Source organism: Poecilia reticulata, chromosome 7, assembly GCF_904066995.2.
Source record: "Poecilia reticulata chromosome 7, P_reticulata-male-v2, whole genome shotgun sequence".
NCBI classification, from domain to species: Eukaryota; Metazoa; Chordata; class Actinopteri; order Cyprinodontiformes; family Poeciliidae; genus Poecilia; species Poecilia reticulata.
The window spans coordinates 27,051,882-27,065,912 of NC_088836.1; the positions used below are offsets into that span (position 1 = coordinate 27,051,882).

At 37.6% G+C, this 14,031-nt stretch overlaps 2 protein-coding genes across 2 annotated transcripts; both read left to right on the plus strand.

Moving 5' to 3' along the window:
* Positions 1–1,350: 1,350 nt before the first annotated feature.
* Positions 1,351–9,082, plus strand: ocstamp (osteoclast stimulatory transmembrane protein). Its single transcript, XM_008414433.3, has 3 exons — positions 1,351–3,000; positions 3,811–4,807; positions 5,374–9,082. Exons 1-3 carry the CDS (start codon positions 2,855–2,857, stop codon positions 5,716–5,718), a joined length of 1,488 nt encoding a protein of 495 aa, XP_008412655.2. The 5' UTR covers positions 1,351–2,854; the 3' UTR covers positions 5,719–9,082.
* Positions 9,083–11,106: 2,024 nt separating this feature from the next.
* On the plus strand, positions 11,107–13,538 carry LOC103467769 (trypsin-like). Its single transcript, XM_008414434.3, has 6 exons — positions 11,107–11,830; positions 12,036–12,222; positions 12,306–12,503; positions 12,790–12,851; positions 12,953–13,086; positions 13,180–13,538. The coding sequence occupies exons 1-6, from the start codon at positions 11,794–11,796 to the stop codon at positions 13,327–13,329; spliced, it is 768 nt and encodes a 255-aa protein (XP_008412656.2). The 5' UTR covers positions 11,107–11,793; the 3' UTR covers positions 13,330–13,538.
* Positions 13,539–14,031: the final 493 nt, after the last annotated feature.

Here is a 14,031-nt window from a genome sequence, read left to right on the forward strand (position 1 = left end):
GAAACCCATTTGTGAGGTCAGACACTGATGTTGGACAAGAAGCCCTGGCTCTCAGTTTCTTCTCCAATTCCTCCTAAAAGTGTTTTAGTGGGTTTAGGTCAAGATCTGTGCAGACCTGTCAGGTTCTTGCAGATAAAATATGTTTAATAGACCTTCATAAGTTGTTACCAAGTCAAGTTAGAACAGGAAGGCCAGTATCTTGGCTTCCTGAAGCCTTAAACGTTTCACTTGCTGGAGTTAAATGACTGAGTCTAACTTCTAAAAAGCAAAAACACAAAATCTTACCAAGTATTTTTGGTCTACTTTCTATTTATTCAGTGTTGTTTTATTCAGTACATTCAGTGTCTGGATGGCTAGTTAACAACAAAACAGTTGTTCTTTTCCAGCAGCCATTGTACAGTTCATACAGAGATGAAACCAGCTGACCAAAGTCCTGGAGTTTCGCTCAGGTTGCTAGGTGACAGGCTGGGCTTGGCTGGAGTTGCTAGGCAACAGTGGAGTGCCCACTGATTGTGACTCAAAAATCGGGAAGTTTTTGAAACAGCTCATTTTCCAGGCACCAGAAAAACATCAACTTATTGCCAAAAAACTGTTTAGTTTAGCTGTTTTTAGAAGCAGTAGAAACGCAAATGGAAGCATAAAAACCTGCTAAATGTGAATTTTGCATAATAGATCCCCTTTAGCACTTCAAACATGGCAGAAATATCTCATAACATTATCTTTAGAGCCATCCCACTAATCTACACAACCTTAAAATTATCAGAAGGAGATGATCGGGTCAAACATCGTCATAATTAGCTTGCCGTGTTAACTGGTGTTTGGAGGACTGTAGCTAATTTCTCTTCACATTATTCACCTCCTGCCACTTTATTTGTACATAAAGTCATTCTTCTTCATGTACACATTTGATCATAGACACAACAAACAACAAATAAATAACAAAATTAGAAAAATCACAGAAAATGTGGCATCAGAACCAGGTAATGGTACCAAAAGTTACAAGTCTAAATCACTTCTAGTTGGTTATAATGGTTGCAACACCTGAGGGAATAATTTTGAAAGAGGACCCAATACATTTCCCAATACTGTACATTTAAATTCTGTTTCATAGAGGGTGCCGTTTGTATTTATCACTACAAGGCCAGTCAAAAAGAATAGAAACGACTGTGAATAACTTTCATAATACATGTATTACTGAAATTCATAAAGCAACCATGTTGGTGAATCGTTCTGCACACATTTCACTTCCAGTAATTAAAAAATTCCCCAACTATATTGATGAAAGCTAATTATTGAGTCTGTTCATTTTATGGCTTATCTGCATGTTCTGTCAAAAAAAAAGTTTTAATACGATGACAAAAACAGTGAATGAAGGTTTTCACACATTTTCGCACATTTTGTCCAAACAGCGGTAAAACCCGTGTTTGCTTTGTGTTATAAGGGATTATTTTGTGTCAGACTCTGAAGTCACAAGGCCTTAGAGCAATGGTTAACTTCTGCAAGGCTGCAGAGGTCATCCATTCAGTGCTGTGTCACCAGCAGAAGGTTTTTAATGTTTACATGCATAACTAGAAAATACTCAACCACAATCCACAAAGCAGACTGGATTCAGCTCAAACAGAAACACCAACCTGGATTAAGACCTGAGTGTTTTAAAAAGGTCAGATAGCAGAAGAATATTTTTTATGCATTAAGTTTTTAGCAGGGTATGTTTGTGCATCTTGGGTGTAGCTTTTCTGTGTGCACCTCTTTAATTTTGCTATTGCTTTTTCTGTGGTTTTCAACAAGAAAAAAGAGTTTATGAGACGAGGAAACTGACTGTTTCTCACTAAATTATTACTTCTTAAAGAAGATAATAATTTGAATCCAGTCAGTTTCTGATTTTTGGGGGAAAATGTCCTGTTTTAGTGCAAAAAAAGCATACAAAGCATCCCAGCTGAAGAGGTTGTTTATTAGTACTTGGGCAATACTTTAAAAACAATTTTTTTAAAATTATTTTGCATTAAAAAAATGAAAGTTTAATTTTCATAATCTTGTCTTCAGCTGAACATTGTAGTAGGAAGTAACCTAAAATAGCAGCCAACTGAACAAATGTTTGACAAATTACATTCTGCTCTTTACTCCACCTATCAGACTCTTGACTTGATGATGCGAGATGACTAAACATTTTCATCAATCAATGATGAAAGGAGAAAAATCTGGAAATTTAGAAACTTATAGCAGCATTCTGAACATAAAGCTAAACATTAAGCCGTGAAATAAATGTATTTATTATCACCTGCTGTTGTAAATCATAATATTTATTTCTTATAAAGTAGGTTTTGAAAAAGGTAACGCTTTATCTTCCACTTAATATATGATTAAGTGAAGACTAGAAATACACTGTAAAACATTTTCTTTCCATCTCAGCATAGAAAAACAAGCCGCTAAGCATTCTGGGAACTACTCCTGTCTCTTTCTTCCTTCAGTTTTTTTAAGCACTAACACAAATTGCTACTGTAAGTTACTACCGCTACTGTATCCTTCACAAACTCACACATTTAGGTTCAAAATGTAAAACTCACTAAATTTATTTGACTTAAAGAGTAGAAGATAGTAGACGCAACTAAATGCGGCTCAAATGTTTTACAGTGTCATCATGCATGTTTTTGCATTTGTCCCAACCTCATTTCTGGTTTGTGCATCAGTTTGCGTTAATTGGACCTCTAAGAAGTTAAAAATAAACAAACTTACAGTCAGATTTTGGTGTCATCACATGATTAAATTATCATGAAATTTGGGTCACAACCCGTGTTTATCACCGCTGGTCTTTAATTCACAGAAAATGCTCGTTTGTTTCCTCATGTGAGAACTCATGCGACCCACAATCACCAACATGACGCTGACTGTTCTGCTCAGTTCCCCTTTTCTAACCTTCGAGGTTCAGCAGCGCTTCCCAAAGCGGCTTTATCCTGTTCTGTTTGAGAGGTCGATCATGGAGCGCGCTGCTTTACCGCTCAGGTAAGAAATGACTGTGCACTGGAAAAAGAAAATTCAAAGTTTAATTAATGTATTACATGTAATTGAATTAAGTAGATTTAATTATCATGACAGCGTAATATTCCTAATGTATTTATTTTTAGATTTTAAGTTGGACTACCTGTTTTCTTTTTCCAGTGTGAGTGATAAGTACATTTGTTTGATTTTTTTAAAAACTATTTTTACTTCCTTGGGTAATTATCAAACAGAGCTGAAATAATATTGAGTAAAAATCAAATTAGTAAAAAGTATTTCTTGGTGACCTGTGGTGTACTTTTATTTTTACCATTACTGGCAATAATTACTTTAAAAATTTGCCTGTATGCCATTTTTATGGCACTAAATTTGAACTACATCACCATTATTCTCTTCAATAGAGATATTTATAGCTGTGCTTTAAACCAGAGCTCCTTTATGTGTCGTAACAGGTTATTTCACTCAGTAAGAAAATTAAAACAAAAAGGTTTACAGCACATCTTTCTAACTGGTTTATGTCTTATCTATTAGTTTAGGCTATTTATTGACTGTGACTAAAAAATAAAGGAGATGATCCAAATTCAGAGCTTTTTTAAAGTAGGGATATGATTTCAAAAACTTTGTACTTCCTCCGGCGTTATTTATTGTAAAAATGACAAGAAACCACTGTTGTGACTATTATAGTGATTTTAATAATAATGCAGAAAAGTTGACATAAAGTGAATATTAGTTATTCTTGGGGGTCTGGTGATAGTTGGAGCCCCTCATATCATATCTGACCACCAGTTTAAAACAGGTTTTCTTTCTTATTCACAGGAACAAATCAGGATGTCACACACAGGCTCTGAAGTCTCTGCTGTTCTACGTCTGGGATGTTTACTCCAAACCCGCTCCGTCACGCAGAGAAATCCTTTCTCTGCTGTCTATCTGCTCCACCTTCGCTGTCTTTACCGGTGGCCTTCTGCACCACTGGCTGTCACAGACTCTAAAGTACGACCATGTTGCTTCGGTCCAGACCACCTGCTTCTACAGCGTGACCATGCTGCTGGTCTCCTTCCTGTTCCACCCCCTCCGCTGCGTTCTCACCATGACCCTGCCCACTGTGTGCACCAAACAGGGATGCAAACTCCTCATCTCGGCCTCCGTCATGATCCTGGTGCTGAATGTCATCCCAAACATCACGGTCAACGTAGGGGCCGTCGCTCGGATCCTGAAGTGCACGGCTGAGGGCTTCACCAGGACCCTGCTGAACTCGTCTGAGCCCTTCAACGAAGCAAAGCGAGACCTGGTGGAGGAAGCCATCAGAGTGCGGAGGGAGGACTTGAGCATCGTCACCAATTTAAGGAAGTTGGACCATTTCACGCATGTTGACGTGTCAGAAGTCAGAAGCACGTTTTCTAAAGTGATTGGTCAGATAGAGGTTAATTTCTCACATGCAAAGAACCTGCTGAGAGACTACAAGCTGCTGTCAAACCGGATCCTCGCAGCTGTTTTTGTTGCATTACTGATTATTGAATCTGCACGATATTTAAAATCCTACCTGACTTCTGTTCAGTTTGATAACAGCTTCATCGCTGCGTCTTCTGAGGGGGATGAACAGCGGCCTAAAGATAAAATCAGGGTCGCAGTCTGTAAAATAACAAGTCAGGAATGTACTTCTTCCTTCATATCTCTGGTCATTGTGACGTTATACTTTATTTCAATAACTCTAATCGTAGTTTTAGATCACGTTGTGTATCACATAGTCCAGGTGATCGTACCCTGGGTGATGGATTTCCCACCGACGACTGCTGCTATAACTGTCAGCTATAAGGTAAAGTTTCACCTTTTCAGCTCTGCATATTTCCCCAGTTCATAATGTCCTGATTTGGCTAAATTTACATTTTTCTTTATTTTTTAATGTACTTCCATTTTCGGTCTCAACTACTTCTAAAAACAGCCAAAGCACTTAAAAAACTACCCATTTGTTTTTGACAAGAAGTTTTTTAGTGTCTGGAAAAAGTGCCGTTTCAAAAACCTCCACTGTACCGTTACCTAGCAACCCAAACTGAGTTCTGCTGTATTCACTGTACAATGGCTACTGGAAAAGACAAATGTTTTGTTGTTGACTTACCAGTCAGAGCCAACTGCTGGATTCTTCTTGGTTGTACACGAGGCTCTACTTTTGCTTTTCAAATATGTACGGTTATATAATTGCATATCTGTTTTCAGCCGTTTTCACATGTGAGTGTAAACATTGAGTTGGATGGAGCTCAAAAAGCAGAATTAACCAGACTAAAATCTCATTATCAAAAAATTATTTTTGTGCAAAAAATGTAATGTCCATGTTTTTTGTAGCCCATATCCTAACATTATTTAATACTCTTCTTCTTACTGCAGGTTAACTGGTTTCCTCCTGCCCTCTGCATCATCCCTCAGTCATGTGTCACACAGGAGCTGATCAACTTCCACAAGGACTACAAGTGGACCTTCAACCCCGAACCGTCTCTCTGTGACGTGACAACGTCGGCTCCGAAGCTGGGCGTCACTCTCCTGCTGGGATGTCTCTGGGTCATGAGCTACCTCATGGTGTTTCTCGAAGTTTACGCCAAGCGGCTTCGCAGGAACATCTGCGCGTCGTTTTTCAGAGAGCAGGAAGACAGAAGAAGAGCGTATTTGACAAAGAAATTAGAGGAAAAACAGAAGATGAGGAAGAAAAGGACGGCTAAAGCTATTAATGTTTGAACTTTTAAGTGAAATGTCCTAATTATGATAGATTTATGTTTTAGACAAAAACATTGTGACTTTTATGTCTATTTTATTTTTTGTTTAACTTGTAATATTTATGAAAGTAACATTATCTAACCCCATATACAAATTAGGCTTAATATAAAAATATACAAACTAGCATCTTCTTGGAACAATTTAAATAGCTCAACACAACTCTTATTAGCTTCTCAAAATTTAACATAAAAATTCAGTTTTATTGACCGCTGAGGGTTAAAAATAATTTTGTTTCTTTATAACAAGCATCTGTACTTATTCATATTTTCACTGTTAATCATTCATCCATGAATATCACAGTTTCAAACAAAACATTTAAGTAGGAAGGTAAATATTTAGTAAACCAATTAAGTAATTAAATTTAGATAGCAAGCTAAATATTTAGCTTTAAGCTAGCTCAGAGCTAACTAAATATTTAGCTAGCTCAGAGCTAAACTTTTTGGTTTGGAGCCAAATATTGAGTTAGCAAGCTATATGCCAGCTCAGAGCTAAGTATTGATTTTATACATTCAATATTGAGTTGCTCCTTGATCACTCAACCTAAATATTTAGCTCCAAACTAAATATTTAGTTTGTAAACTAAACCAGGGTGTTTATTTTTTCACCCTCCAGTTTCTGAAACAGCTTTGATGGTAAGAAGCAAATTGATGTTCAGCAAGTCCAGGAGTGAAACTGAAACTCCAGTGGATCCTGTTTACAAGTTTTGGTTTTTAAGTTCAGGGTGTTTGGTCAAGAAATGTCTTACTTTAGCCATATTTCCAAAATGCAATGAAATATTTGATGTGTTTTAACTAAAGCACACCTAAATCATTAAAGAAAATCCAGCTTTTACTTTAAATGCAGTTTGACTGACAACATAAAAAATAAATGAACTTCCGTAGATAAAGAAGCTGATGTTGTACTTCACTTCTATTTTTTTATATTTGTCATATTGGGGTATAAATGCAGGGAAATATGAGGTGGTGGTTTTATGTCTTTGGATGTATTAGAGTTATATTCTAAAACAAAATAAAAAATTATTTGACAGAATAAAACAATAAATTTGTCTGTCAGACAAAACTAAAAATGTCTCAGTATCAGTTGATGAGCCAGTTGACTTTTAATGATCATAACTTGTTTTGCTGACATGTGGCTCTGAAGGCCTCATGGCTGTTTGTCACCTCACCTCATGATGTGCTTCTGTGGAACGTGAACCGATGATCGAACATCCTGTTTGTGAGACACTGAACCAACACCTTCGTTTCTGCAAGCCTGTCTCCATGCGATGTCCCCCAGTCTGAGCCCACTTGTGGTTTTATTCAGGCGTAAAGCCGTATTTGCTGCATTTGCTAGATTTACAAGCACCCTGTCATACAGGAAACAACTCCAGCAGCAGCTGCATTTACCCCCCCAAAACCGCAGCAGGGCCACGATTTGAGCCTGATGTCTCTTTACTTCCATTTGCAGTTGTGAAGGTGACCATGACAAAAGCATGAACAGGGCGTTTTGAGTCATTTAGACTCTAAAAGTGTGAGCTATAAGCTTTGTTTTCTTCCAGTCCAACATAAATCATTATTTTACTTTAGATTTTAAGATGTAGTTAGTCAACGTGCAGATCAGCGCCGCTTACCGCCTCATCACGTCATATCTGGGCAGAACTGATGAGTTCTGATGTCGTTCACCAGTGATTTGATTCTTTTGAACGACTCCAAGCCGTGAAAGAGTCTCAGTTGGTGAAAACTGTTCTTTGTTTTTTATGACTTAGCTTGCTTATAATCATCTGCTCACACGACAGCTATTATTATTTTTACTGAATTAAAAGTGATTAAATTAAATTAATTAAAAACAATAAATGGTGTATATTTTATATTTAATCGTGCAGAAGAGGATTTTTGTTTCTGCCAAAGCAGCTCAAGTCTATTTTTCTGTTATTATGCTTCTAAATTACGAACAGCCCTAAAATGTTATTGCACGCAGCAGTGGTACCAGGAGGCCTGGGCTGGGTTCTGTGTGGTCTCTGCATTTCCTCTCAGCCTCCAGCAGAGGGAGTCCAGGAGCCGCCTTGGAGGTTGGACCAGCCGAGCTTCTCGCTGACCTGCGCTGCGTCAGGCTGCGTCAGGCTGAGGGTCAGAGGAGCTGCTGCCAGTCCTCCGAGTGTTGTTCCTTAATGGTACCGCAGCCCTCTGGCTTTTGTGGCACTTTTTTTTCCCTTTGTGATCAATTTGACTAACCTGTTCAGATCTTCTTTAAAGGTTACTCTGACTCTTTCCTGGTTTCTACTCCTCAAGTCTGCTGATTGTTCCTCATGATCCCCAGACTCAGAATATTCTCCCTGGCTGTCGTTCTGCTCCTCTACCTCATTCCAGACGCAGAGAACCTCCAACAGCTCCACCACCTCACAGCTTCCCTCTGCCTCTCCAAGGATTACCACACAGGCCCGTCTCAAGTTTCTCGCTGAACTTTCATCATCATCACCAGTAAGACCTTCATTCGTCCTGTTCATTCATTTCCTCAGTCTACAACCATTTCATCTCCAATCTGTTCCCGTTTCCCCCCAGACTCCCAGATTCTCCAGACAGAGACACACATTCAGATTCATGGGATTTCTTCAGTAAACTTTCTAATAATTTTTCACCTGACTCCTGTGTGCTCTGCATGTGGATAAAGCATTTACCTAAAACCATGGCAACTTCGTAGCAAAGAACAATTTATTTTTATTTCCATGCGTTTGACATCATTAGAACGTTTAAAATCCACACTTTTACCCTGTATTTTTTTTTGACCAGCAGGTAACAGTGGAACGTTTCATTTTCTTATTTGCTTGCCTCAGTGCAGCAGCAGTGGCTCATGGATCACATTTTTATAGGAATTTTGGTTTGACAAACAATCGCCACTATTCATCTGCAGCTGTCTAAGGATTGTTTCAGGATCAGGGGTCAGAAAGGACACCAACGTCCTCCTGACTGTTTCTGTTTTTCAGATGGGTTAGAGATGGAAGAAGACAGAGACAGAATCTCCTTTAGATCTGGTTGCAAACTAGAGGAAGGTTCACTTTGATGGGTTTTATCTCATCATGATCAGTGGGGAGAGTCTGTCCATAAGACATGTCTGCAGTCGGTCTGAATGAAAATGTAACCAAATCCAGGATGATTGTTTTCTAAACTGGGTTTATTTGTTGAATTAAATATATTTTGCCAGTCACTTTGCGGCTGGTACCCAAAGTTTCCCCACTGTGGGACAATAAAGGTTATTTCTATTTCTATTCCATTTTTAAGCCAGTTGGTGCTGCCATCTTATTCCATGACCTGCTCTGATGCAGCGCTGCAAACAGAAGAGCAACTTTTAACACACCTGAATAAAATGTCTGGGTTAATTTCTGATCCAGGTGTGTTGAAGCAGAGACATGTTGGAGTTGGACGTTATTATTCCTGGAGGTTTGCCGGTGGAGTCTGTTTAATCTGACGGATTGTGTCAGATGCTGTTTCTAGTTAATTTGGATGGTTCCAGAGGAACAGTACAGGTCTCTTTAATCTGTCACGCTAGTTTTAAAAATACGTTTGCATGAAAAGATAAGCTTCACAAAGTTAATCGCTTTGTGAAGACAGAGAAACAGAAATAGAGAGTTAAATGATATTCTATACGGTTGTTCACATTTTGATTGTGAGGTTCTTCATAATAATCCACCTAGCTTCAGTTTTAGAAAACACACCATTTGTTTTTTGAAACATAAATCCATTTATTTTATGTAGTAACGATGTGATGGTTTTATTTTGAGTTTTTTATATTTATAGTTTCTAAATTGTCTTTTTAAATTTCAGCTTCTTCTGCTCAACATGACAAATGGTTGAATCAGAGGTTTTGGACAATAATAAACTCCTGATTGGCTATTGCTGGATATGTTTATTATTCAGGAGCTACAATGGGAGTCAGGTAAAAAAAACATTCACTGATCTTAACTGAAAAGTTTTAACTAAAATCTTTTTGTTGATTCAGAATTTCATTGGGAATGCTGCGGGGAGAAAAAACATCCAATCCAGAGAATGATGAATGTAATATGTTCTTTAAATTATCCAAGAAATACAAGTTACTCTACAGCTTTTCACTATTTTTCTTATTTCTGTGCTGAATTCTTGGGGTAATGTTTTTATTATTCAATCATTCCTCATGTTGAATTATTTTCTATGTAACAGCCAACATCCTTATGTCTTCTGTTAGCATTAAGGCAAATTTAACCATCAACGTTCTACAAGTGCAAACACGCACACCTGGCTGCCTTAGTGGGATCAGTTAGTGAAATATTTTACGACACAGTCAGACACAAAGCTATTGCTTAAGTAGATGGATGTGTATCTCAAGCCAGCAGTTTGAAATAAAAACGGCACAACGGCACAACTGCAAATGACCATTTGCAGTTTATATGCAAACAAATGCAAGTTCCATGACCTGGAACTAATTATATTTTTCATCGCACGCACATAAATCTTACTTATTGTAGCTTATTGGGAATTTGCATTAATTCATCTTCATTTCATTAACTGCTCCCACATAATTGTAACACTTACCTGACTCCTAACCCTTACCAGCTCCTCTAACCTGAACCTGAAAGAAATTTCCATTAAGACTCTGACCAAATGCACTGGTTTGGTTATCCATAGAATATTATCCTGTTTAATGGATACCCCTATATATATTATATAAGTATTAAAAATTGATATTAAAATATATCTGAAGCCTCAATTGTGCAGGAACTTGTGAATTCCTGTCAGGCTGAATGTGTTAAACTCAAGCATTTAAAAAAAAAAATCACAATATGTTTAAATGATTTCATGTGGCATATTGTAATGAATCATACAGCAAGGCTGCAGACAGCAAGACAAATGAAGGGTTTGTGTACATCCTATGTCTAAGTCACATTTATGCAGCAGCCAAGAACTACATGTTCAACATCATGTTAACCCTTTCATGCATAGTGGTCACTACAGTGGACAGCTATCTAAAAGCCATTTTCTTGTGCTTATTGTGGGTTTTTATGTTATAAATGCACACAGACCACTGAAGTGGACACTAATGCATCATAAAATACACTGTCAACTACTGGCCATCAGCTGCAAATGCAAGAAATTATTTTTGTTAAATCCAATATGTCCTACAGACAATAAAGCATATCAACCAACGGTCCCTCCTTCTACTCTTGCAGGTAAAAAAAAATATTGTGACAACAGAAAACCCCTAAAAAACAACACTACTGATGTATTCTTTGAAGACAATTTTGTATTTGGAGAAAATTACAATTGATCACCTTAAAAAAAAAAATTAAATTTGTCCTACCTTTTTATGCCTTAAGAAATTTAAAAAAAAAAACATCATAATTCATACATGAAAGGGTTAATAAACTAGTTACAGAGTATAATAACTTTGTATGACAGTTTAAATATGTGCTCCTACTGTGACAGGATGCTAACAAAGGAACCACTTTAATATAATTCAAAGTATTGACATGTTGACTGAGGACAGTTTTAAACTTGATTTTACAACCTGAGTTGAAGCAGAAGCCATAACTGTCCAAGAGTTTTAGCAATGTGTTCACCAACAAGCTGTTTGCTGGAAACCTGGCAGTAGATGCTTCAGTGAAGGAGAATCTGTTTCAGGTTGTCAAGTTGAGTTTAATCAATATTTTCACATACTGGTAGCTCTACCATATTTTAACCTTCCTAAGGATAAAATAAGATTCCTTAAATTTAAAGGAATCCTACAAATATTCAGCTCACTTTGCTCTTTACTTTGTCATGAAAACATTTGGACTGAAACTGACAGAGCAGCCAGAAATAAAAACTGTTAAATGCACAGAGAGCCTGGAGAGCCGTGGATCAGATGTAAGGGGCCCAGCCAGCCTGGAAGAGACCAGTGTCCTGTGATTGGACAGATCAGTGTCCGTCCTGTGATTGGACAGATCGGTGTCCGTCCTGTGATTGGTGGCTTTCTTTCCAGCAGGAAGTTGTGAACAGAGTTTAAAAGCTGCTGCAGGACTGCAGACATCCACAGGAATCTGGACCAGCAATGGCTCTGCTGAAGGTTCTGCTGCTGCTGGGCCTGGGTGAGTTGGACACACTGGACACACTGGAGACACTTCTACTGGTTCCAGGGAGGCTCCTGCTCTCTGTGACTCTCAAACTTCCCTCTGATTCTGTTTCAGACTGAAACTGTGATGCTTTTTAATCTTTAATTGTTTATCCTTTTTCTGTTCCAGCCGACATGTTTGCTCCTGATTTCTCAGTAAAATCCTCCTTTTTCTTCTTCAGGTGTTTCAGTGAACTCAGATGTTTCTCTGCAGAAGAGAATCATTGGAGGTCAAAACTGTAATAACAACGAGCGTCTTTATCATGTTCGGCTGTTGAGCAGGGATGGTACTGATACGTACCTGTGTGGAGGATCTCTGATCCACCCTCAGTGGATCCTGACTGCAGCTCACTGCTGGGAGCAAGGACGGTGAGAAAGAAACAAGAAGACAGTTTTTATCTGCAGATGATCCGGTTTTCTGTGTGTTAACTAAAATCTAACCTTTTCTGCAGGACTATAACAGCAATGCTCAGAGTTCATCCACGGGGTCAAAGGAATCTTCAGCAGGACGATCAGATAATCCAACACAACCCGGTGGTTTATACTGACAACAACAACCAGCCGCATGACATCATGTTGCTGGAGCTTCAGACACCAGTAACAGATATTCCACCTGCTGAGCTACCAGACTGCAGTAATCGTCCTAAAAAGTAAGTCTTTCTCTGATCAAAAACATGACTTCAGGTTTTCTGTCTCCACTCCTCCAGTCCTGCTGTCTCTGCTTCAACACACCTGAGTCAGGTAATCAGGCCACCAGTAGAACCAGAACCCGTTCAGCTCAGGTGTGTTGGACCAGAGACACATGTAAAGGACGCAGGACACTGAGGACTGGAGGTGGATGAAGTCCTTCATGGATTAATTTTCTATTCTTTCTTTGTTCTTCATAATTAATTTTCTATATCTTGTATTTTTACATTTTATTCTTATTATGTTTAGAGGCGATTCTGTTCAGCTGGCAGGAGAGGCAGCAACGACAACCGGCCCCAATAATCGGCGAGGTGAGAGAAATATTGAAGTTATGAGAATAAAATCTTTGTTTCTGTTTCTACAGAGAAGGTAGAGAAAAGGACATGTTTATGATTCTCATGTTTCTCTACAGTAACCAATGCTCCTATTCCACCACATCTTCAGTGTGTCGACATGAAAGTTGTTGACTGTCCAGCTTGTAGCCAGAATTATAAAGGGCACAATCGTAGATTCTGTGTTCAAGAGAAGGGCAAGGATTCTTGTTGTGTAAGTTGGTTTCTTTAATTTCTCTGAACATTAAATATAAGCTGTCTCAGTTTTACAATATAAATAAATGTATTAATATTTATTTTCCCACAGGGCGACTCCGGTGGAGGAGTGATCTTTGACAAGAAGATTTATGGTGTGATTTCTGCAGGTGTAAAAGACTATGCATGTGTGTTACCAGCTTTAATCATGGATGTGTGTGAATACATTAACTGGATAAAACAAACAACTGGGCTTAAATAAAACATAAACTATCATGAAATAAAATTCTCAACAAATTTCCTCTCAGATATAATTTTATAGTTGTATCTTCATCTGTTTGTTCCAAAGGTTTGTAGAATTAGGATGAATTTATAGTTTTGTTTTTTCTCACCTGATCTTGACCTCCCTGTGAGAACCAATAATGGAGCTTTTCTTTCCCTCAGAAATGGAAAATAAATCAATAAATGCATGAAAAATAAACATTTCCTGGCTGATTGTCTTTACATTCATGGTTCAGTTGATATTTTCCCTGAAATTAATCTAAAAACGTGACATGAGTTTTAAATCACATGAAGTTGAACATGAAAAGTAATTTATTTATTCAGTTTTTGTCTTTATTTTACATCAGAAATTAAAATGCAGCATCTAAACTCTGCAGCTCTGGAGTTCCAATTCCTGATTTAGATGTAGAGAGCTTTAAACTCCAACAAGACAAAAGAGTTGTAAACAAAAATAATGAAGCAGAAGTCACATAATATAATTAACAAATAACAAAATCCAAATAACTTAAATACAATAAAAAATAATAAAGATACAAAGTAAATAAAAAGTAAATAAAATAATTTAAAAAAATGTAAAAGTCAAAGTCATTTGGAATGAAAGACTTTTTAAGAAAATATGTAAAAACAGGTAAAGCTAATTAATGGCAGCTTCTGGTTGCCACAAATTTAACATAAAATGTAT

Bases quoted from the DNA above. Each gene is read 5' to 3' on its own strand.
- ocstamp (XM_008414433.3), top strand. From the start codon at position 2,855: ATGCGACCCACAATCACCAACATGACGCTGACTGTTCTGCTCAGTTCC. The intron at 3,001-3,810 runs GTAAGAAATGAC...TCTTATTCACAG, and splicing joins CGCGCTGCTTTACCGCTCAG to GAACAAATCAGGATGTCACA. The intron at 4,808-5,373 runs GTAAAGTTTCAC...TTCTTACTGCAG, and splicing joins CTATAACTGTCAGCTATAAG to GTTAACTGGTTTCCTCCTGC.
- LOC103467769 (XM_008414434.3), top strand. From the start codon at position 11,794: ATGGCTCTGCTGAAGGTTCTGCTGCTGCTGGGCCTGG. The intron at 11,831-12,035 runs GTGAGTTGGACA...TTTCTTCTTCAG, and splicing joins TCTGCTGCTGCTGGGCCTGG to GTGTTTCAGTGAACTCAGAT. The intron at 12,852-12,952 runs GTGAGAGAAATA...GTTTCTCTACAG, and splicing joins CGGCCCCAATAATCGGCGAG to TAACCAATGCTCCTATTCCA.